This window comes from Leucoraja erinacea, chromosome 7 (assembly GCF_028641065.1).
Source record: "Leucoraja erinacea ecotype New England chromosome 7, Leri_hhj_1, whole genome shotgun sequence".
Lineage (NCBI taxonomy): Eukaryota > Metazoa > Chordata > Chondrichthyes > Rajiformes > Rajidae > Leucoraja > Leucoraja erinaceus.
The window spans coordinates 31449240-31472436 of NC_073383.1; the positions used below are offsets into that span (position 1 = coordinate 31449240).

The window sequence follows — 23197 nt, forward strand, 5'->3', positions numbered from 1 at the left end:
CATTCACAAAAATAATTTCTCTGTACCTCGCTACACGTGATAAGAAAGAACCATTGAACCATTGAAGCATTGAAACATTGTCTCTCATAATTTTACATACATCTATCAAGTCTCCCCTCAACCTCCGATGTTATAAATATCCAACCAGTATGACAAAGTGACTAAATCTGGCAGATCTGTGGCAGATACTTGATGGGCTGAATGGCCTATCACTGCTCCTATTACTTATGATCTTATGACATGACTTAAATCCGTGTTTATGTCTCAGGTTTTGGGGAGGGTTCAGAAGAGGTTTACCAGAATGATGAAAACAAGGAACTGCAGATGCTGGTTTATTAAAGAAGACACAGAGTGCTGGACTAACTCAGCAGGACAGGAAGCATCTGTGGGGGGAAATGGGCAGTTGACGTTGAAGTATATAAAATTATGATAGGCAGCGTAATAGATAGAGTAGTAAAGATGGCATACAGTATGCTTGCCTTCATAGGTTGGGGCATTGAGTATAATTCTCTGCCTCAGAGGGCGGTGGAGGCAGGTTCTCTGGATGCTTTCAAGAGAGAGCTAGATAGGGCTCTTAAAAATAGCTCTCTCTTGAAAGCATCCAGAGAACCTGCCTCCGCCGCCCTCTGAGGCAGAGAATTATGGGGTATGGAGAGAAGGCAGGTACGGGATACTGAGTTAGATGATCAGCCATGATCACATTGAATGGCAGTGCTGGCTCGAAGGGCCGAATGGCCTACTCCTGCACCTATAGTCTATTGTCGATATTGTTTATAAGAGTCTGGAAGCCATGTTGCATCGTTATAGGACTTTGGTTAGGCTGCATTTGGGGAATTGTATTCAGTTCTGGCTGTCCCATTTTCAGAGCAGATGTGGAGGCTTTGGTAAGGGTGCTGAGCAGGTTTACCAGAGTGCTGCCTGGATTAGAGGGTTTCAGCCACAAGCAGAGGTTGGACATACTTAGATTGATTTCTCTAGAACGCCGGAGGTTGAGGGGAGACCTGATAGAAGTACATAAAATGACCCCATAGGTTGGGTAGACAGTCAGAACCCTTTTCCCAGTGTGGAAATATCAAAGACTAGAGGGCATAGCTTTAAGGTGAGAGAAGCAAAGTTTAAAGGAGATGAGGAGGGCTTAAAAGGCTTATGATGGTCGGCATGTCGCCAACAACTCTCACCAACTTCTGCAGATGAGCAGTAGAAAGCATTTTATCACATTATATCACATCATGGTTTGGGAACAGCTCCATCCTAGACCACAGGAAATTTCAGAGAGTAGTGGATGTAGCCCAGACCATCACGCAAACCAACCTCCCTTCCATTGACATCATCTACACTTCATGCTGCCTCGGCAAGGCCACTAGAGTAATCAAGGACCAGTCTCACTCCCTCTTCTCCCCTCTCCCATCAGGCAAAAGTACAGAAGTGTGAAAACGCACACCGCCAGATTCAGGGACAGTTTCTTCCAGCTGTTATCAGGCAACTGAACCATCCTTTCACCAACCAGAGACTGGTCCTGTCCTACCATCTACCTTATTGGAGACCCTCAGACTATCTTTAATCGGAATTTACTGGACTTTATCTTGCACTAAACGACATTCTCTTTATCCTGTATCTGTATACTGTGGATGGCTCGATTGGATAGTATAGTATTTTCGTTGACTGGATAGCACGCATCAAAAACATTCCACTCTACCTCGGTACATGTGCCAATAATAAACTAAACTAAATTAAACACGGCAAGATATTTACACAGAGGCTTGTGAGTGCCCTGAACGCACTGCCAGGGGTGATGGTGGAGGCAGGTACAATTGTCCGTTTACGAGGCTTTTATTTAGACACATGGATATGGGGGACCTGCTTCTGTGCTGCATGACTTCATGACTCTCTAAGGGAGTGGTGGAATATGGATCACGTGTGGGCAGAGGAGATTAGTTTAACTTGGCTTCGTTGGCACTGATATTGTCGACTGAAGGACCTGCTTCTGTGCTGCACTTTTCTGTGCCCTATATTCTTCGAAACATGACCTATCAATGTACTGTATTTTCTACAAATTAGAATTTAAGCATAGTGGCACAGCAGTAGAGTTGTAAAATCTCATTGGGACAAGAGAGATTATTTTACAACTGGCGTATACATTAAATGACTTTGCAAACAAGCATTAATGCCTTCCAGCACCAGAGACCCGGGTTCAATCCTGACTATGTTGCGCTGTCTGTGTGGAGTTTGCACGTTCGCCCTGTGACCGCGTGGGTTTTCTCCTGGTCCTCCAGCTTCCTCCCACACTCCAAAGACATACAAGTTTGTAGGTTAATTGGCTTCTGTAAATTGTAAATTGTCCCCTGTGTGTAGGATAGTGCTGGTGTACTGGTTGATCAGTGGTTGGCATGGACTCGGTGGGCCAAAGGGCCTGTTCCCACGCTGCATCTCTAAAGTCTAACTTCCAAAGTCACATCAAATTCAAATTCTGTGCATTGTAGACAAAAACATGCACGATTCATTCACTAATTTGAATTTGAAGGATTTGAAGACACTATGCAGACAAGTTGCCACAATGCTTTAGAAACACAGGAAAAGAATTTGGCACCCATCCACTTTATTGACTTAATACATGCAAATGTATCCTTTGCTAGAGACACCATGCCTAGTCAAAATACTAATTCATTACTGGCAGTCTTCCATCTTCCCTCAGCTCAAATTTATTTTACCGATCTTTTGACCTTTTCAGAGTTTTAACGAGCTGTTGTAAAGCTACACGTTAGAAATAGTCCTCAAGCTCACACATAACCCTGGCGGTACACTAACAAGCAAGTACCTGAATGTGGTGGATTGAAAAGGAATTGGATCAGAAATGTCTGTACTAACAGGATTCCGACTGATTTAAACACAAAATGCCAAAGACAAATGAAAATCTAGTTAACTGATACTTTTTGTGTGCAAAGCTTTGGAAATCCCTTCTGACAACTGCGGCTGAGGATGCTGGTATTTATAGATGAGAATTACATGTAATTCAGAACCTCTTCCTTGTTAAAATTTAGCTTAACTGCCAGTATAAATCCCAATTAGTGTTAATCTACAGCACTGCCAGAATTTGAGCCTTTCCAAATTCTATTTTCTTGTCCAAAAGCCCGATTAACAGAGCACACTTCTTCCAATTGAAACTGAAACCTTTATCACATTACCTTTCAGTGATTACCGTAACACAAATTTAACAAAGAACACAATATTAGATCTCAGTGATAGACACAAAATGCTGGAGTAACTCAGCAGGTCAGGCAACCACTCTGGAGAAAAGGAATTGGTGACATTTCGGGTCAGAACCTTCGTCAGACCTGAGAAAGCTGAAGAAATGGAACCGACCCAAAACATCACTTATTCTATTTCTCCAGAGATGCTGCCTGACCCGCTGAGTTACTCCATCAACTTGTATCTTTCTTCATTATAAACCAGCATCTGCAGTTCCTTCCTATACATCTCAGTTTCAGGATATTAGTCGCCAATTGGTTGGGGCAGCACAGTGGTGCAGCAGTAGAGTTGCTGCCCTACAGCGCCAGAGACCCGGGTTTGATCCTGACTACGGGTTCTGTCTGTACGGAGTTTGTACCATTTCTCTGTGGCCGCGTGAGTTTTCCCTGGGCTTCCTGGTATCCTCCCACACTCCAAAGACGTACAGGTTTGTAGATGAATTGGCTTCGGTAAAAATTGTAAATTGCCCCTCGTGTGTAGGATAGTGTTAGTGCACGGAGTGATCGCTGGTCGGCGTGGAATCGGTGGGCCGAAGGATCTTTCCCGGCGCTGTATCTCTAAATTAAACTAAACTACAACTGAAGATGTAAATTATAACTTGAACAATTCTCAACTTTTTTAAATGAATCTAGAATTTTGCTGAAACAAAGAAATGTCCATCTCTAATGTACTTCAAATCAATTTACAGTTCATTGCCATTCAATGGTCTTTTAAAAATCTTGTTTGGATAAGAGTGTTTATTTTGTCACTGGTGTGCATATTACATTACTTTCCAACCCACTATAAACTAGGAAAAGAACGTACAACTATTTAGTGACTTTCACATCATTAGACATCCCAGTGACTTTTTTACCATAGCTATTGATGTTCTGATGAGCGGGCAATTTTTATAGTACAAGGTCGTACAAATAGCAAGTAGATAGAGGATCAGATTCAAAGGGATAAATGTAGACACAAGGAACTGTAAATGCTTTTATACAAAAGAAACACATAGTGCTGTTTAGTTTAGTTTAGTTTAGAGATACAGCATGGAAACAGGCCCTTCGGCCCACCGAGTTTGTGCCGACCAGCGATCACCCCGGACACTAGCACTATCCTACATACGAGGGACAATTTACAATTTACAGAATCCAATTAACATACAAACCTGTTGTGTGTGAGGAAACCGGAGCTCCTGGAGAAAGCCCTCGCAGGTCACGCCGGGTTCCCTCACACAACATAGAATAGTACAGCACAAGACCAGGCCCTTTGGATCACAATGTCCTTACCAAACAAGATGTCAAGACCATCCCTTATCTACCTACACCTAATCCATATCCTTTTATTCCTTGCATATCCACGTGGCTATCCAAAAGCTTCTGGATACCCAAAACATAGTTTCTACCTGTCAACCCTATCTATGCTTCCCATAATTCTATGTCCTTCTATAAGGTCTCCCTGCAACCTCTGGCATTCAAAAGAAAACAATCCAAGTCCGTTAAAACCCTCCCTGTAGCTAATACACTCTAATTGAAAAGACTAGGCTTATATTCACTGGAGTTTCGAAGGATGAGGGGGATCTTATAGAAACGTATAAAATTATAAAAGGACTGGACAGGCTAGATCCAGGAAAAATGTTCCCAATGTTGGCCGAGTCCCGAACCAGGGGTCACTGTCTTAGAATAAAGGGGAAGCCATTTAAGACTGAGGTGAAAAAAAACGTTTTCACCCAGAGAGTTGTGAATTTGCGGAATTCCCTGGCACAGTGGGCAGTGGAGGTCAAATCACTGGATGGATTTAAGAGAGAGTTAGATAGAGCTCTAGGGGCTAGTGGAATCAAGGGATATGGGGAGAAGGCAGGTATGGGTTATTGATTGGGGACGATCAGCCATGATCACAATGAATGGCGGTGCAGGCTCGAAGGGCCGAATGACCTCCTCCTGCACCTATTTTTTATGTACTATGTTCTATGTAATCCAGGCATCTGTGCTAAACCTCCTCCGCACCCTCTCCAAAGCTTCCACATCCATCCTGTATTGGGATGACCAGAACTGCACTCAACTGCACTGACCAAAGACCCATAGAGTTGCATCTTGACTTCCTGACTCTTATACTCAATGCCCTGACCTATGAATGCTAGCACACCTTTTGCCCTTTTTACCACTCTATCTACTTGTGTTGCCACTTTCAGGGAGTTATGGACTTGGGCCTCAAGATCCTTTTGTGCATCCATGTTGTTAAGAGCCATGCCATTAATTGTTTTCTTTCCACTTATATTTGACCTCCGAAGTGTAACTGGCTGAGATTAAACTCCATCTGCCATTTCTCTGCCCATTTCTGTAGCTGATCTATATCCCCCTGTACACTTTGACAACCTTCCTCACAGTCCCTTGCAAAACGGTGTTGTCTGCAAACTCATTAACCAAGCAGGTATATGGGCAGGAAAGGTTCTGAAGGATATGGGCCAAGCCTAGGTAGGGACTAATAGAGATGGAACATGCTGGTCAGTGTGGGCACATTGGGCCGAAGGGCCTGTTGCCATGCAGTGTGACTATGCAGAAACAAGGAACTGTGGATGCTGGTTTACCAAGGAAAGACACAACGTATTGGTGTAACTCAGCAGGTCGGGCACCATCTCTGGAGAATATAGATAGGTAATGTTTCAGGTCGGGACCTTTCTACAGACTGTGTCATTTTTGTATACCTGAATCTGCAGTTTCTTGTTTCAAGAAACTCAAGGCGCATTTGGGGGGGGGGGGGGGGGGGGGGGGCGCCGCCTTTGGCATGATGCACACACACTAACCACCCCCCCACACACACTAAACCCCCCATGATATTATATTAATATTATTCATTCGCTCCATTTACCCCATCCACTGCCCTATCCACTCACGCATAGCCCCCAACTGCGCAGGTGTGGCTAGAGATGGGGTGGGGGTGGTGAGGGAGGGGAGTAGAGATTGAGGGATGGTGGAGGGGGGCTCGGCATCATACGGGAGGGCTGGTTCCCAAAAGCAATACTCCACCAGTCACCCATAGTTCCCAATATTCACCACTCCCTAGAGGGAGAGGGGCAGCAGAGAAGGAGGGGGGGGGGGGGGGGGGGGGGGGGGGGGGGGGCAGGGGGGAGGGAGGGGGGGCAGAAAAGAAGGGGGGGCAGAAAGGAAGAGACGGCAGGGTGGGGGGCAAAGAGAGGTGGGGTGGGCAGAGGGGGGGGGGGCAGAGGGGAGGCCCCTCTCCCCCCTCTCCCCTTCTCCTCCCCCCCTTCTCCTCCCCTCCTCTCCTCCTCCCCTCCCCCCCTCCTTCCCCCTCTCCTCCCCCCTCTTCCCCCCTCTCTTCCCTCCCTCTCCACCCCCCCTCTCCCCCCTCTCCACCTCCCTCCACCTTTGGACATGTACATGTAGGTAAGGTTTAGATGGACTTGGGCCAAACATGGACGTATGGGACGAGCTTAGATGGTGCATCTTGGTCGACATAGACGAGTTGGGTTGAAGGGCTCGTTTTGCTGCTGTACGTCTCAACGACTTTTAAAACAGAGATGATCCAAACTCCAACCCGTCTACATTAATGTCCAATTCATTAATAACAAGTCAAAAAACTTGCTAACTTGTTGCACACAACTCCTTTAAATTTTGCCACTCGCACCTCAAAGCTACGCCTTCAAGTATTTAACATTTCTACCCTGGGAAAAAAGTTTCTGACTGTCTACCCTATCGGAAACTGTCCCTTCGGCCCACCAAGTCCACACACTGACAATCCATCACCCGTTCACACTTGTTCTATGTTCTCTCACTTTCAAGTCCACTCTCTACACACCTAGGGCAACTTACACCGGCTCAATTCACGCACGCCTTTGGCGTATGGGAGGAAGCCGGAGCACCCGGAGGTAACCCACATGGTCACAGGGAGACTGTGCAAACTCCACACACAGACAGCAGCTGAGGTCAGGGTTGAACCCTGCTCTCTGGCATGGTTAGGCAGCAACTCTACCACTGAGCCACAGTGCCGCTCTGTATAATCACCCCAACATGTCACACATTAAACAGTAATGTAATACTTAACGCACGCAGGTATTAATGAATACCATGAACTATTTTATTCTTTATCTCTTAAATCGATAATGAATCAATAGTAATTGATTCATCAATAAGACTCTTCAGAAGTAGTTGTGTCTCCAAAGCTTCCTTCCAAACCCAAAGCCCTTACCTGCGTCACCTTCTCTGTCACATTGTGTGTCCTCTCCTTCACTTTGGGTGCTATAATGGTCTTCTCTGACGAAGGTGGAGATGAAGTCTTCTCAGCTTTTATATCCGAAAAGTTCAGGGTGATTTGCGGTATCTTGCTAATTGTGCTGTACTTGTTGAGATTAGAATCGGAGGTTGAGCCCAGGAGACTGGACTTGAAATGACTCAGAGGTCCTGAGGCACAAGATGGTAAAATAAGTCATGTTTATTCTGCGCATCAAATCTTTTACCCAAGTTCACATTTTCTATTAGATTGCGCTTTCAGTTTATAAATTATAAAATGATGGACTGTTTCATCTGTTTAATAATAACAATAACAATATACATTATTAATTACAGGTATTAAGGTTAATTGAAATTTCAAAGTATGTGAATTAAAATTGCATTCATTGCATTTCGATTTTAATTTTTGTAATTTTGAATAAGAAATTTTCCTCTGAAGACAGAGGGAAAAATGCAAGAACGCTGATTGATATGTTACCATGGCACATGCAAGATCAACATCTACTAGAACATTGAACATAGAACAGTATAGCACAAGAACCGGACTTTCGGCCCACCATGTCTGTGCCGAACATGATGCCATGACCAACTCTTATCAGCCGGCACATAAACCATATCTCTCCATTCCCTGCATATCCATGTGCCTATCCAAAAGTATCTTAAACATCACTATTGTATCTGCCTCCACCACTACCCCTGGCAGTGTGTTCAAGACACTCACCATTCTGTGTAAAAACACTTGCCCCATGTATCTCCCTTAAACTTGTCTCTCTTGCCTTAAAGTTATGCTTTCTAGATTTTGATATTTCCATCCTGGGAGAAAGGTTCCGACTGTCTACCCTATCAATGCCTCTCATAATTTTATATACTTCTCTGGCATTGCAGAGAATAACACTCCAAGTCTGTTTAACCTCTCCTTCTGGCCAATGGCCCCTAATCCAGGCATCATTCTGGTAAACTGAATCATCCTATCATCAACTAGAGAGCCGTCCTGAGCTACTAGTTACTTCACTGGAAACCCTCGGACAATCTTTAATCAGACTTTACTGGACTTTATCTTGCACTAAAATGTTATTCCCTTAATCATTTATCCATACACTATGGACTGCCCGATTGTAATCATGTATAATCTTTCCGCTGACTGGTTAGCACACAACAAAAGCTCTTCACTTTACCTCGGCACACATGCCAATAAACTAAACTAAATTAAACTAACCTAAACTAAACTAAACTAAACTAAACTAAACTAAATTAAACTAAACTAAACTAAACTAAATTAAACTAAACTAAACTAAACTAAACTAAACTAAATTAAACTAAACTAAACTTCCTTTGCACTCTTTTCATCCACAGAGCAAATGTCAACTCAGGTGTCAGCTGGCCATTTGCCCAAACAATGCAATACATGGACATCCATGCCTTCCACAGATGCTGCTTAACCCACTGAGTTTCTCCAGTATTTTGTTTCTTGCTCAGGATTCCAGCATTTGTAGCTCCTTGTGTTTCTACTACAAATAGATGATCATTTTAAAATTAACAATCAGCTTACAGCCGATTGATTGATGCATTGCAGTTCCGCACTTATTTCGGTCTGAATTTGTGTAAGTGTCAGGTGTCACATTTTAGGAAGTCAAACCAGGGCAGGACCTTCTCAGTGAATGCTAGGGCCCTGGGAAGTGTTGTAGAGCAGAGAGATCTAGGAGTGAAGGTACATAGTTCTCTGAAAGTGATGTCATAGAAACATACAAACATAGAAAAATAAGTGCAGGAGTAGGCCATTCGGCCTTTCGAGCCTGCACCGCCATTCAATATGATCATGGCTGATCATCCAACTCAGTATCCTATCCCTGCCTTCTCTCCATACCCCCTGATCCCTTTAGCCACAAGGGCCACATCTAACTCCCTCTTAAATATAGCCAATGAACTGGCCTCAACTACCTTCTGTGGGAGAAAATTCCACAGATTCACAACTCTCTGTGTAAAAAATGATTTTCTCATCTCGATCCTAAAAGACTTCCCTCTTATCCTTAAACTGTGACCCCTAGTTCTGGACTTGCCCAACATCGGGATTAATCTTCCTGCATCTAGCCTGTCCAACCCCTTAAGAATTTTGTACGTTTCTATAAGATCCCCCCTCAATCTTCTAAATTCTAGCGAGTACAAGCCGAGTCTATCCAGTCTTTCTTCATATGAAAGTCGTGCCATCCCAGGAATCAGTCTGGTGAACCTTCTCTGTACTCCCTCTACGGCAAGAATGTATTTCCTCAGATTAGGAGACCAAAACTGTACGCAATACTCCAGGTGTGGTCTCACCAAGATCCTGTACAACTGCAGTAGAACCTCTCCGCTCTTATACTCAAATCCTTTTGCTATTAATGCTAACATACCATTCGCTTTCTTCACTGCCTGCTGCACCTGCATGCCTACTTTCAGTGACTGGTGTACCATGACACCCAGGTCTCGTTGCATCTCCCCTTTTCCTAATCGGCCACCATTCAGATGTCACAGGTAGTTAGGGTGGCGAAGAAGGCTTTTGGCATACTGGCCTTCATTAGGCAGGGAATTGAGGATAAAAAACCATGTTACAGTTATACAAGATATTGATAAGGTCGCACTTGGAAATATGGTGTTCAGTTTTGGTCACCAAAGATAGCATTTTGCTGGAATGAGTGCAGATAAGATTTACGAGGATGTTGCCAGACTCAAGGGCCTGGGCTTCAGGGAGAGGTTGAGCAGGCTAGGACTTTAACTTTATTCCTTGTAGCAGGATGAGGGGTGATCTTGGCGTGGTATATGAAAACATGAGGGGAGCAGATAGTGTGAATACACAGATTCTGTACCCAGGGTAGAGGGATCAAAATTAGTGGACGTAAGTTTGAGGTGAGAGAAGAAAGGCTTAATAGAAACCTGAGGGACAATCACGTGTGCAGGGAATGGTTGGGAAAGTGGATAACATAAAACTAGTGTGAACGGGTGATTGATGGTCAGCGTGGACTCGGTGGGCTGAAGGGCCTGTTTCCATGCCATATCTCTGAACTAACGTCGGTTTGTGTTAATATTCGTGAGACATGTATGTAAGTCAATCAGTTAATGTAGAAACCATCTATGACATATTTTGAATAAAAAATTAGTTGATCTTTAGATAATTACATGATTTGTACATCTGGAAAGAAAGCTAGTATCATTTGTGTCTGCTAGAGTTTTGATAAGCTTTCAATCTTGTAGGGTGAATCTTGAAGAAAACTGAACAAAACTCAGGTGATATCAAGTGTCCAACAGTATTCACCGTTCTACTAATAATATTAATAATATATTAATAATAATAGCTCTGCATAGCTGATGATGACAAGAATGGCCCAATATTGCACATCCAGGCATGGCATGGTGGGGTAGTGGTAGAGCTGCTGTCTTACAGTGCCAGAGACCCGGGTTCGATCCTGACTACGGGTGCTGTCTGTATGGAGTTTGTACGTTTTCCCCATGACCTGCATGGGTTTTCGCCGGGAGCTCCGGTTTCCAACCACACTCCAAAGAAGTACAGGTTTGTAGACTAATTGGCATGGTATAATGGTAAATTGTCCCTAATGTGTGTAGGGTATTGGTGCGTTGGTGGGAACAGACTCAGTGGGCTGAAGGGCCTGTTTCTGCACGGTATCTCTCAACTAAACTTAAGAAAACTGAACAAAACTCAGGTGATATCAAATATCCTACACTATTCAGGGTGCTATTAATAAACTAGTCTAGCATTGTAACCAATGCTCTTCTATTGAGGTGACAGAATTGCCCGATAATGCACATCAAAGAGATAAAGAACATATCTTTTATCACTCCAGTTTCTTGATAATGCCAAGTCAGGTTTGCAGTATCATTTCCTACAATTTCCAAATCTGATCAAAAAAATAAAGGGATGTCAAAATGTAGGAAATCACTTCGGATGAATGTCACTGCGGTATCAGCTCTGGTCCCAGGGAATAATGGCTGATTGACAGAACCACATAAAGAATCTAAGGTACCCTGATAAATCTGTCTGTCAAATAAAAAATATTACACAGTGGATAGGTTTAGCACAGGTGCCCAAAGCAAATGTAATAAATATCAGCATTTAAATGGGTTGCACTCCTTTGGAATCTTCATAATATATATTTGCAACGCATTATACCTGACTTTGCACTTGTTGGAGGCAATATGCGGAAGATGAATATAATTAATTTATTGCTTTATAGAGTCATAGGGCCATAGAGTCATAGAGAGTGGAAACAGGCCCTTCGGCCTAACTTGCCCATGCCAACCAACATGTCCCATCTACACTAGTCCCATCTGCCTGCGTTTGGCCCATATCCCTCGAAACCTATCCTATCCATGTACCTGTCGAAATGTTTCTTAAACGTTACGATAGTACCAGCCTTAACTACCTCCTCCGGCAGCTCGTTCTATACACCCACCACCACATGTGTAAAAAAGTTACCCCTTAGGTTCCTATTAAATCTTTCCCCAATCACCTAAAACCTGTGTCCTTTGGTTCTCGATTCCCCTCCTCTGGGCAAGAGACTTGTTTACGTTTACCCAAACTATTCCTCTCATGATATTGTAAACCCCTCCAAGATCACCGCCCATCCTCCTGTGCTCCAAGGAGTAAGTCCTAGCCTGCTCTAACTCTCCCTATAGCTCAGGCCTTCGAGTCCTGGCAACATCCTTGTAAATCTTCGCTGCGTGTTTTACATGCGGGTGGAAACTTCCGAGAGAAAAAAGACACACTGTTTTATTCAATATCTTCTAATTTAAGCTACAACAGCCAAATCAAACATTTCACGCACAGTCGAATCATTTCCGGATCTTTCTTGGTAAATACCATATAACCATATAACCATATAACAATTACAGCATGGAAATAGGCCATCTCGACCCTTCTAGTCTGTGCCGAACACCTAATCTCCCCTAGTCCCATATACCTGCGCTCAGACCATAACCCTCCATTCCCTTCCCATCCATATAACTATCCAATTTATTTTTAAATGATAAAAACGAACCTGCCTCCACCACCTTCACTGGAAGCTCATTCCACACAGCTACCACTCTCTGAGTAAAGAAGTTCCCCCTCATGTTACCCCTAAACTTCAGTCCCTTAATTCTCAAGTCATGTCCCCTTGTTTGAACCTTCCCTACTCTCAGTGGGAAAAGCTTTTCCACGTCAACTCTGTCTATCCCTCTCATCATTTAAAAAACTTCTATCAAGTCCCCCCTTAACCTTCTGCGCTCCAAAGAATAAAGCCCTAACTTGTTCAACCTTTCTCTGTAACTTAGTTGCTGAAACACAGGCAACATCCTAGTAAATCTCCTCTGTACTCTCTCTATTTTGTTGACATCCTTCCTATAATTAGGCCACCAAAATTGTACACCATACTCCAGAATTGGCCTCACTAATGCCTTGTACAATTTTAACATTACATCCCAACTTCAATACTCAATGCTCTGATTTATAAAGGCCAGCACACCAAAAGCTTTCTTTACCACCCTATCTACATGAGATTCCACTTTCAGGGAACTGTGCACAGTTATTCCCAGATCCCTCTGTTCACCTACATTCTTCAATTCCCTACCATTTACCATAATACGATGGATGATATTTGCATCTCTAAGGTCCAATTAGATTTTGGCCACAACACACTTTGAGCTTTCATCCAATTTGCTCATTTTTACAAAACTGGTGGCAGAGAAGACTGTGTGTGTTTACCTGATCTATTCCTTACAACTCTATAAGATCACCCGTCTTCCTCCTGCGCTCCAAGGAATAGAGTCCTGGGTGTATTAAAATGCCCGGTCAGCAAAGGAGATTGCCTACGGCTACCTCGACTGCTACATAGCGACCCCATGCCGACCAATTTTTACTCGCAAAAATTTGTGTTTGCTGTATTGTGTTTACAGGCCAATAATGTTGCTACAAGTAAGAATGTCATTGTAGCATTGGTGGTACACATGACAATTAATTCTTGAACTTTGGATGCTGTGCTCACATCACAATATTCCTGGGTGAAGTAAAATTAGCATCACAAGTAGACGGGTGGTGAAGAAAGCTTTTGGTACTTTGGCCTTCATCGGTCAGGGAATTGAGTAGTTGGGATGTTACAGTTGTACAATACAATGTTTATGAGACTGCACTTTTAGACTTTACTTTAGACTTTAGAGATACAGCTTGGAAACAGGCCGTTCGGCCCATCGAGTCCACACCGACCAACGATCACCCCTTGCACCAGCACTACCCTGCACACACTAGGGCCAATTTACAATTATACCAACCAATTATCCTACAAAACCTGTATGTCTTTGGAGTGTGGAAGCCGGAGCATCTGGGGAAAATCCTCAAGGTCACAGTGTATTTGACCCAGAGTAAGGGAATCTGGAACTAGAAGGCATAAGCTTAAGATGGGAAAGAGTTTATAGGAACCTGAGAGACAATGTTTTCATGCAGAGGGTGGTGGGTATCTGGAACGAGCTGCCAAAGGAGGTAGTTGAGGCAGGTGCAATAACAACATTTAAAAGACATTTGGACAGATACATGGATAGGAAAGGGATGTGGGCCAAATACAGGCAATAGGGACTAGCAGAGATGGGGCATCTTGGTCAGCATGGACGAGTTGGGCCAAAGTACCTGTTTCCATGCTGCTTGGCTTCATGATTCCATGTCTCCTAAACCTTCTATAAACAGGTTGCATTTTAGTAAAATCATCTTATTGCCTTTTATTCTGCAAGAATCCTGTCTGCTACCAGTTTTGTAAAAATGAGCAACACCCCACAAGTAAAATTGGATGAAATCTCAAAGAGTGTTATGACCAAAATCTAATTGGACCTTAGAGATGCAAATAACATCTATCGTATTTGCCAAGAGAGATCCAGAAATTATTCGACTGTGGGTGAAATGTTTGTTTTGGTCTCCCTGTTGTAGTTTAAATTAGAAGATCTTGAATAAAACAGTGTGTCCTTTTGTCTCAGCTGTTTCCACCCGCATGTAAAACACACAGAGAAGATTTACGAGGATGTTGCCAGGACTCAGCTATAGGCAGAGGTTGAACAGGCTACGACTTTATTCCTTGGAGTGCAGGAGGATGAGGGATGATCTTATAGAGGTGAGCAAGATCAAGAGAGGTATAGGTTGGGTAAACACCCAGAGTCCTTTGCCCAGAATGAGGGAATCGTGAACCAGACATAGGTTTAGGTGAAGGGATAGTTAATGGAACCTGAAGGGTAACTTCTTTACAGAAAGGGTGGTGGGTGTATGGAATAAGCAGAGGAGGCAGTTGAGGCAGCTACTATTGTAACGTTTACACAGTATTTGGATAGGATAGGTTTAGAGGGATAAGGGCCAAATGTGGGCACGTAGGACTCGTGTAGATATGGCACGCTGGTTGGCATGGGCAAGTTCGGCCAAAGGGCCTGTTTCCACGCTGTAGACTATATGACAATTCACCAATCATCACTTTTCACCTGTTACTCTCAAGATTGCAAACAGCTACATTTTTAATGAAAAGGAATGTAGGTTTATCTCAAATTTTCTCTCTCAAACATTTGCTGACATAAAATAGGGCGGCACAATGATGCAGCGGGTAGAGCAGAGATGCGGGTTCGTTCCTGACCTCGGGTGCTCACTCTATGGAGTTTGCATGTGACCGCGTGGGTTTCTTCCGGTTGCTCTGGTTTCCATGGATATGGATGGACGACGTTTCAGGTCGGCTTTCGACAAACTGAGTGTGAAGAAGAATCTCGAATCGAAAGGTCACCTATCCATGTTCTTCACTGATGCTGCCTAATCTGCTGAGTTACTCCAGCACTTTGAGTCGTTCAGAAGGCTTTTGACAAGGTCCCACATAAGAGATTAGTATACAAACTTAAAGCACACGGTATTGGGGGTTCAGTATTGATGTGGATAGAGAACTGGCTGGCAGACAGGAAGCAAAGAGTAGGAGTAAACGGGTTCTTTTCACAATGGCAGGCAGTGACTAGTGGGGTACCGCAAGGCTCAGTGCTGGAACCCCAGCTATTTACGATATATATTAATGATTTGGACGAGGGAATTGAATGCAACATCTCCAAGTTTGCAGATGACACAAAGCTGGGGGGCAGTGTTAGCTGTTAGGAGAATGCTCGGAGGCTGCAAGGTGACTTGGATAGGCTGGGCGAGTGGGAAAATGGATGGCAGATGCAGTATAATGTGGATAAATGTGAGGTTATCCACTTTGGTGGCAAAAACAGAAAAGTAGACTATAACTGAATGGTGGCCGATTAGGAAAAGGGGAGATGCAACGAGACCTGGGTGTCATGGTACACCAGTCATTAAAAGTAGGCATGCAGGTGCAGCAGGCAGTGAAGAAGTCGAGTGGTATGTTAGCATTCATAGCAAAAGGATTTGAGTATAGGAGCAGGGAGGTTCTACTGCAGTTGTACAGGGTCTTGGTGAGACCACACCTGGAGTATTGCGTACATTTTTTGGTCTCCTAATCTGAGGAAAGACATTCTTGCCATAGAGGGAGTACAGAGAAGGTTCACCAGACTGATTCCTGGGATGTCAGGACTTTCATATGAAGAAAGACTGGATAGACTTGGTTTGTACTCGCTAGAATTTGGAAGATTGAGGGGGGACCTTATAGAAACGTACAAAATTCTTAAGGGGTTGGACAGGCTAGATGCAGGAAGATTGTTCCCGATGTTGGGGAAGTCCAGAACAAGGGGTCACAGTTTAAGGATAAGGGATGAGGAAAACTTTTTCACACAGAGAGTGGTGAATCTGTGGAATTCTCTGCCACAGAAGGTAGTTGGGGCCAGTTCATTGGCTATATTTAAGAGGGAGTTAGATGTGGCCCTTGTGGCTAAAGGGATCAGGGGGTATGGAGAGAAGGCAGGTACAGGATACTGAGTTGGATGATCAGCCATGATCATATTGAATGGCGGTGTAGGCTCAAAGGGCCGAATGGCCTACTCCTGCACCTATTTTCTATGTTTCTATGTTTCTATGAGTCTTCTTTTGTAAATCAGCAGCTGCAGTTCCTTATGTCTAAATCTGTCATTCACATAGCTATGTGATTCTGATTGTTGAAGGTTTGAGTCTTGATAAAGGTATTGTCGCTGGTACGAATCCTTCTTTCTCTTTTGCTTTATACATTAATATGTTTTAATCTAATTTAATGGTGGAAGGAATTAGGAACTGAATTATTCGAGATTTCATTTCAGTTATGAGAATTACACCTATTAAAAGTTTGGAATAGTACATTTTTTAACTGGAACTTTAGGAAATAGTCCGGCAAAATTTGGGGCTTGATCTCCAAATACTGTTTTCCTTAATGAAGATATTTTTAACAGATCAGCAATGCTCTTAGTAAAAGTTTCAGATATTTGCTTCGATTTTGAGTCTTAAATTAAAATTTGTGTGAGTTTTAAAAGTCAATACTAGAGTAAAGATTAACAGAGTATTTTGTGTGCAAAATCATGAGAGGAGAGATCGGGTAACACACACAGTCTCTTGCCCAGAGTAGGGGAATTGAGAACCAGAGGACATATGTTCTCAAGGTGAGGGGGGAAAGATTTAATGGGAACCTGAGGAGTAACTTTTTTACACAAAGGTTGGTGGGTATATGGAACGTGCTGCATAAAGTACTAATTGAGGCAGGTACTATAACAACATTTAAAAGATACTTGGACAGATACTTGGATAGGAAAAATTCAGAAGCATTTAAAGGTTTATAGGGTGGCACAGTGGCATAGCGGTAAAGATGCTGCCTTACAGCGCCAAAGACCGGGTTCAATCCTGACTACAGATGCTGTCCGCATGGAGGTTGTACATTCTCCCTGTGACCGTGAGTGTTTTCTCCAGGTGATCCGGTTTCCTCCCACATCCCAAAGACGTATAGATATGTAGGTTAATTGTAAATTGTCCCCTAGTGTGTAGGGAGTGGATGAGAAAGTGGGTGATGGATGGCAGGCAGTGGTTGTTAATGGATCCTGATGGGCTGAAGAGCCCGTTTCCTTGCTGTATTTCTGCACTAAAATAAACAATGACCATAAAATTCTATCGCCATCAGATGCAATGACCAACACTCTTCCAGAAATTTGCTAACACTGGCTGATAACACTTACGTCTGATAAGTTAATATATCTTCTTCACAGCTAGTGAGATAAGCAGAATTTGAAATGAGAATCATAACGTTGTCGTGTAAAGAAAATATATGTGATTTTATTAATATTTTCCTTCAATAGAACGTCGTCTAAAGTAAACTGATGGCACCAAGTGATTAATATTGAAATTTTTTGCTGAATAATCCCCCTCCAAAAGAGTTATGGGGATTGACTGATATCGACATGATGACAGACTATGTCCCACTACTCCAGGCTCTGTTCTGATTATGCTTCCAGTAACAGGACTGCACGGTGACACGGTGGTGGCGCTGCAGCCTTACAGCGATAGAGACCTGGGTTCGATCCTGACTACGGGTTCTGTCTGTGCAGAGTCTGTACCGCCACCCTGCGACTGCATGTTTCCAATTTCAAGTTGGGTTGTCGCACTGAATGCTCATATAAAAGCCTAATACTGGGATGGAAGTCTATTTCCCACCAGCAGTACAGTGGCACAGTGGTAGAGTTGCTGTCTCACAGCACCAGAGACCCAGGTTTGATCCTGACTACGGATGCTGTCTGTACGGAGTTTGTACGTTCTACCTGTGACCACATGGGTTTTCTTCAGGTGCTCGGGTTTCCTTCCACATATCAAAGACGCAAAGATTTGAAGGTTAATTGGCTTCTATAAAATTTTAAATTGTCCCTAATGTGTTAGTGTACGAGGTGATTGCTGGTCGGCACGGACTCGGGGGGCTGAAGGGCCTGTTTCCCTGCTGTATCTCAAAAGCAAACTAAACTAGAGTGTTGAATTGTCAACACAAGGAACGGTGGATGCTGGTTTACAAAAAAAAAGAAACAAAGTACTGGAGTAACTCAGCGAATCCGGTAGCATGTACGGAAAACATGGACAGGTGACGATTCAGGTCGGGACCGTTCTTCAGACTGAGGGAGGAGGGAGGAGAAAGCTGGAAAAGAGAGGTGGGGGCGGGACAAAGCCTGACAAGTGATAGGTGGATATGGGTGAGGGGGATTTTTACATGCTGCAGTTTAACATGCCTGTAAATACATTACACATCGTAAATATAGAGCAAACAAAAAAAACATGCAAATTAGTTACAAATACTGGTGGAAAAAGAAAGTCCAAAGTCCTTAGGAGCAACTAATGACAGTCCACAGTTGGAGTGCATGAACAGGCTAGGAGCACAGGAGGACGAGGGTGATCTAATAGGTGTATAAAATCATGAGGGAATGCACAGAACCTTTTACCCACAGTGGGGGAATCAAGAACCAGAGGACATAAGTTTAAAGAGAGAGGGGAAAGATTTAATACGAACATGAGGGGCACCTTTTTTTCCACACAGAGGATGGTGGATATATGGAATGAAGAGGTAATTGAGGCAGATATACTAACATCATTTAGAAAAACATTTGGACAGGTACATGGATAGGAAAGATTTAGAGGGATAAGGGACAAATTTGGGCAGGTGGGACTAGCATAGATGAGACATCTCGGCATGTCGTTATGGATGTATTGGGTCTTCTACCCAGGGAAGGGTAATCAAGAAGCAGAGGGCATCTTGGTCAGCATGGACAAGTTTCTATGCTAAATGGTTACACTTCTATTTTTGACATCGAGGGACAAAATGTTTTTATCTTTAAAGATAACACTATCTTATTTCTTATGACCCCACTATGGGGTCATTCTAATCCAACTCACTCTGTAAAACCTCACTAAAATGGATTAGGCACGTATTCTACAGCTCACCCCATCTTTCAATGAAAAGTACAACTGAGCTGGATGTAAAATCTTGCGACTTGTCCATCCTGGCTTGTTTCCTACCATTAGATAAATTCCTTCCAGTGTCCTCATTAAATCCTGATTGTGGATTTTATGAAAAACTCTCCTGATTTAATGCAATGCTCAATTTTATTTTTCGTTGTACTATGCGGTAAGCTGTAAAATATGTGCCAAATACATTTTGTTCAGTTTTGCAGAGTGGGTTAGATTAGAGTGATTCTTTTGAGAAAGGCAATCAGTAAACCTTTCAAAGGATAGACAGAGTGTTAAGAGTCAGGAAGTCATGATGCATCTTTATATGACTTTGGTAAGGCCGCATTTGGAGTACTGCGTGTAGTTCCACTCGCCCCGTTACGGGAAGGATGTAGAGGTTTAGGAATGGGTGCAGAGAAGGTTTACCAGAATACTGCCTGCATTAGGATGTATTAACTACACGCTGAGGTTGGACAGACTTGCATTGTTTTCTCTGGAAGTTGCCAGGAGACCTAATTCTAAAATTATGTAATCTGAAATTATGAGTCTATTAACAGAATAATAGCCAAAATAATTTAACATCAGACATCAAGTTGCATCACAGCTAAAGGGTGGCATGGTGGCACAGAGGTGGAGTTGCTGCCTTGCAGCCCCATAGACCCTGGTTCAATCCTGACTGTGGGTGCTGTCCGTAAGGAGTTTGTACGTTCTCCCTTTGACCGCGTGGGTTTTCTCCGGATGCTCCAGTTTCCTCCCACATCCCAAAGATGTGCAGGTTTGCAGGGTAATTTCCTTCTGTAATTTGTCCCTAATGTGTCGGATAGAACCAATGTATGGGGGATCATTGGACAGTGGGCCGAGGGGCCTGTTTCCATGCTGTATCACAAAACTAAACTAGACAAGTGTCTATACTAAACTAGACAAGTGTAGGAGGTTGGGGTTAGGAGGGAGAGATAGATCAGCCATGATTGAATGACGGAGTAGGCTTTATGGGCCGAATGGCCTATTTCTGCTCCTATCAATTATGATGATATGATCATGATTCCAGGAATGAGTAGGTTAACCTATGATGAGTGTTTGTGGGCACTAGACCTGTACTCGCTGGAGTTTAGAAGAACGAGAGGGGACCTCATTGAAACATACAGAATAATGAAAGTTTGGATAGAGTGGATGTGGAGAGGATGTTTCCACCAAGCAAAGAGTCCAGGACCAGAGGTCATAGCCTCAGAATTAAAGTACATTATTTTAGGAAGAAGATGGGGAGACATTTTTTTAGTCAGAGGGTGGTGCATCTGTGAAGTTCTTTGCCACAGAAGGCTGTGAGGGGTTGTCAATGGATATTTTTAAGGCAGAGATAGCTAGATTATTGATTAGTTCACGTGTCAGAGGTTATGAGGAGAAGGCAGGAGAATAGGGTTAGGAGAGAGAGATAGATCAGCCATGATTGAATGGTGGAGTATACTTGATGGGCCGGAGAGCCTAATTCTACTACTATCACTTATGACCATATGACCTTATGAAGATCATGATAGGAATAGATAAGGTGAATGCATTGAATCCTGGTGAGTTTACATTTAGAGTATTGTGTTCAGTTTTGGGCATCCTGCTATGATGTTGCTAAGCTGGAAAGGGTGCAGTGATTTTTTTTTTGTAAACCAGCATCTGCTGTTTCTTGTTTTTACGGCGCAATGTAACTTGTGTTTCTCGGGATATGATCTCATTAAAGTTTACTATGGGAAGATGTAATTATAATTCAGATTTTACAGTCCACTGAGTTAGCTTTATTTTATATTTCTCCATGGTAATTATAAACTCACAAATCTTTCATAATATTTTTATGGGATTGATTTATTATGATAAAGATTAAAATCAGCATTTTGTTGTTGGAATCAACAGGAGCATTGTGTTCAGTTTTTGTCATCCTCCTATAGAAAGGATTAGTCGGCTATAGTAAGGATATTGTTAAGTTGGAAAGAGTGCAGAGAAGATTTACGAGGATGTTGCCAGGACTTGAGAGGCTGAGCTATAAGGATGGCGTTGGGCAGGCTAGAACTTTATTCATTCAAGTGCAGGAGGATGAGGGCTGATTTTATAGAGGTGTGTAAAATCATGAGGGGAATAGATAGGGTGAATGCACAGAGCCTTTTATCCAGGGTGGGGGAATCAAAAACCAGGGGACATAAGGTGAGAGGAGAAAGATTTAATAGGAACCCGAGGGGCAACTTTTTCACACAAAGGATGGTGGGTGTATGGTATGAACTGCCAGAGGAGGTAATTGAGGCAGGTACATTTAAAAGACATTTGAACAAGTACATGGATAGGAATGTTTTAAAGGGATATGGACCACATGCAGACAGGTGGGACTGGTGTAGATGGGGCATCTTGGCATGAGTAAGTTGGGCCGAAGGGCCTGTTTTCACACTGTATTGCTGACTCTATTGTTAACCCTGGTTAAATTGGAGAGGTTAGGACTTTAAAATGAGGTTAAAGCTTCAGGGCTGCTGGGAGATTTGGTCAATTTGGAAGTGCTCTCTGCAGAACTTGGACAATCTGCAGAGTGGTGCCAGTTTGTCTAGAGCCTAGATCCAAGCTGCAGGAAAATAATACGAACATCTGCAGACCCTGTCAATTAGGTGCAAAATGCATAGAATGGATTGGATGACTGCAAACCAGACATACACATTGTAAATGTGTAAATAATGTTGCAGAGTTCTACTTTGCCTAATGTTGATTGGATGAGGTATTGAGCCTGGTCTGGTTTTCTTGCAGATCAGGGTAAATGTTGCTATGTTTGCTTCCTTGAGAAGCCCTGTTTGAATACAATGTATTAGCTGCTGTATTATTGGGTTAGGGAAACGTTGGTTATGTATGAGGTTAATGGACATCTGCAATTGGATTGTAAAGAGACCACCCCCATGTGGTTCGGCCCCTCGAGGACCCGGGACCTATAAAAGTCTGCTGCTACGAGATCCTGCGTCCATCTTCTGGGAGAGCACTTAGGACCTTCTGGAGTGTCTCTGTTTGAGCGAGGCCTAGAGGGCTTGAACAGGCAGTTACGAGGATCGAACCCGCAGTGATTAGGTACAGTGGTGGGAACTGTAATTGGGTTTTGTTAAAATAAAGATTAGATGATCAAGTGCTTGATTCAGTGGTTTTTGGCTGAAACTAGACTGGGGGAAACTGGTTAGCACTCCTTTGGGTTGGGGGCCATAAAAAAACCGGGTTTGGAGTGGACCAAAACTTGGTCGTTGTTGGAAGACTGCAGCTGCTTTAACGAGAGCCTAACACGCTTCATTGGGCGAATGGTGGCCCCTGGTTAGATTTGGTATCCAATTGGTGGGGTATTGAAATACAGGTCTGACCTGTGTATCGATCGGATCTTTGCCGGGAGTGCAAATTGGAAAGGTGTGCTCTGAAAATCGGCATCGATAACTGCCAGCACGAAGTGGTAGGCTCTGAATCCCCAGTGCCCAGCAGAGAGGAGTGTCTGCGTGTAGATATCTCAGTCCTGTGTGATGAACAAGGATACCCGTAAAGGTACTGGGCTCGGTGGTCAGTGTGTAGATTCGCTGGAATACTCTAGTCCATTGGAGAATTCAATTGGGCAATTTTAGTTTGATTTGAGTGCCTGTGTATGAGGAGGGATACATACTAAAATTAGGAGTTCGAAAACGAGTCTATATTTGCAAAGCCAAATTTCCAAATACAGAATTTCACTTTGAAGTTCTGCCAGTAAGGTGGAATTCGAATTCCTGTATATAGAACTTTGGAGTTGGTGCATGTCTGTGATCGATTCCGAATAGCGGCTGATCAACAGTGAATAGTAACCTGTTTAAAAAGGAATTGCAGATGC

The 23197-nt window shown here is 43.3% G+C and overlaps 1 protein-coding gene across 1 annotated transcript in view; it reads right to left on the bottom strand.

Annotated features, from left to right (window-relative positions):
* The window catches only part of kcnh7 (potassium channel, voltage gated eag related subfamily H, member 7), a 121574-nt gene that overhangs the window by 55312 nt on the left and 43065 nt on the right, over positions 1 to 23197 (bottom strand). The window contains exon 4 of the mRNA XM_055638149.1: positions 7432 to 7643. Coding sequence (XP_055494124.1) covers positions 7432 to 7643 — 212 coding nt within the window. The remainder of the gene's footprint in view (positions 1 to 7431; positions 7644 to 23197) is intronic.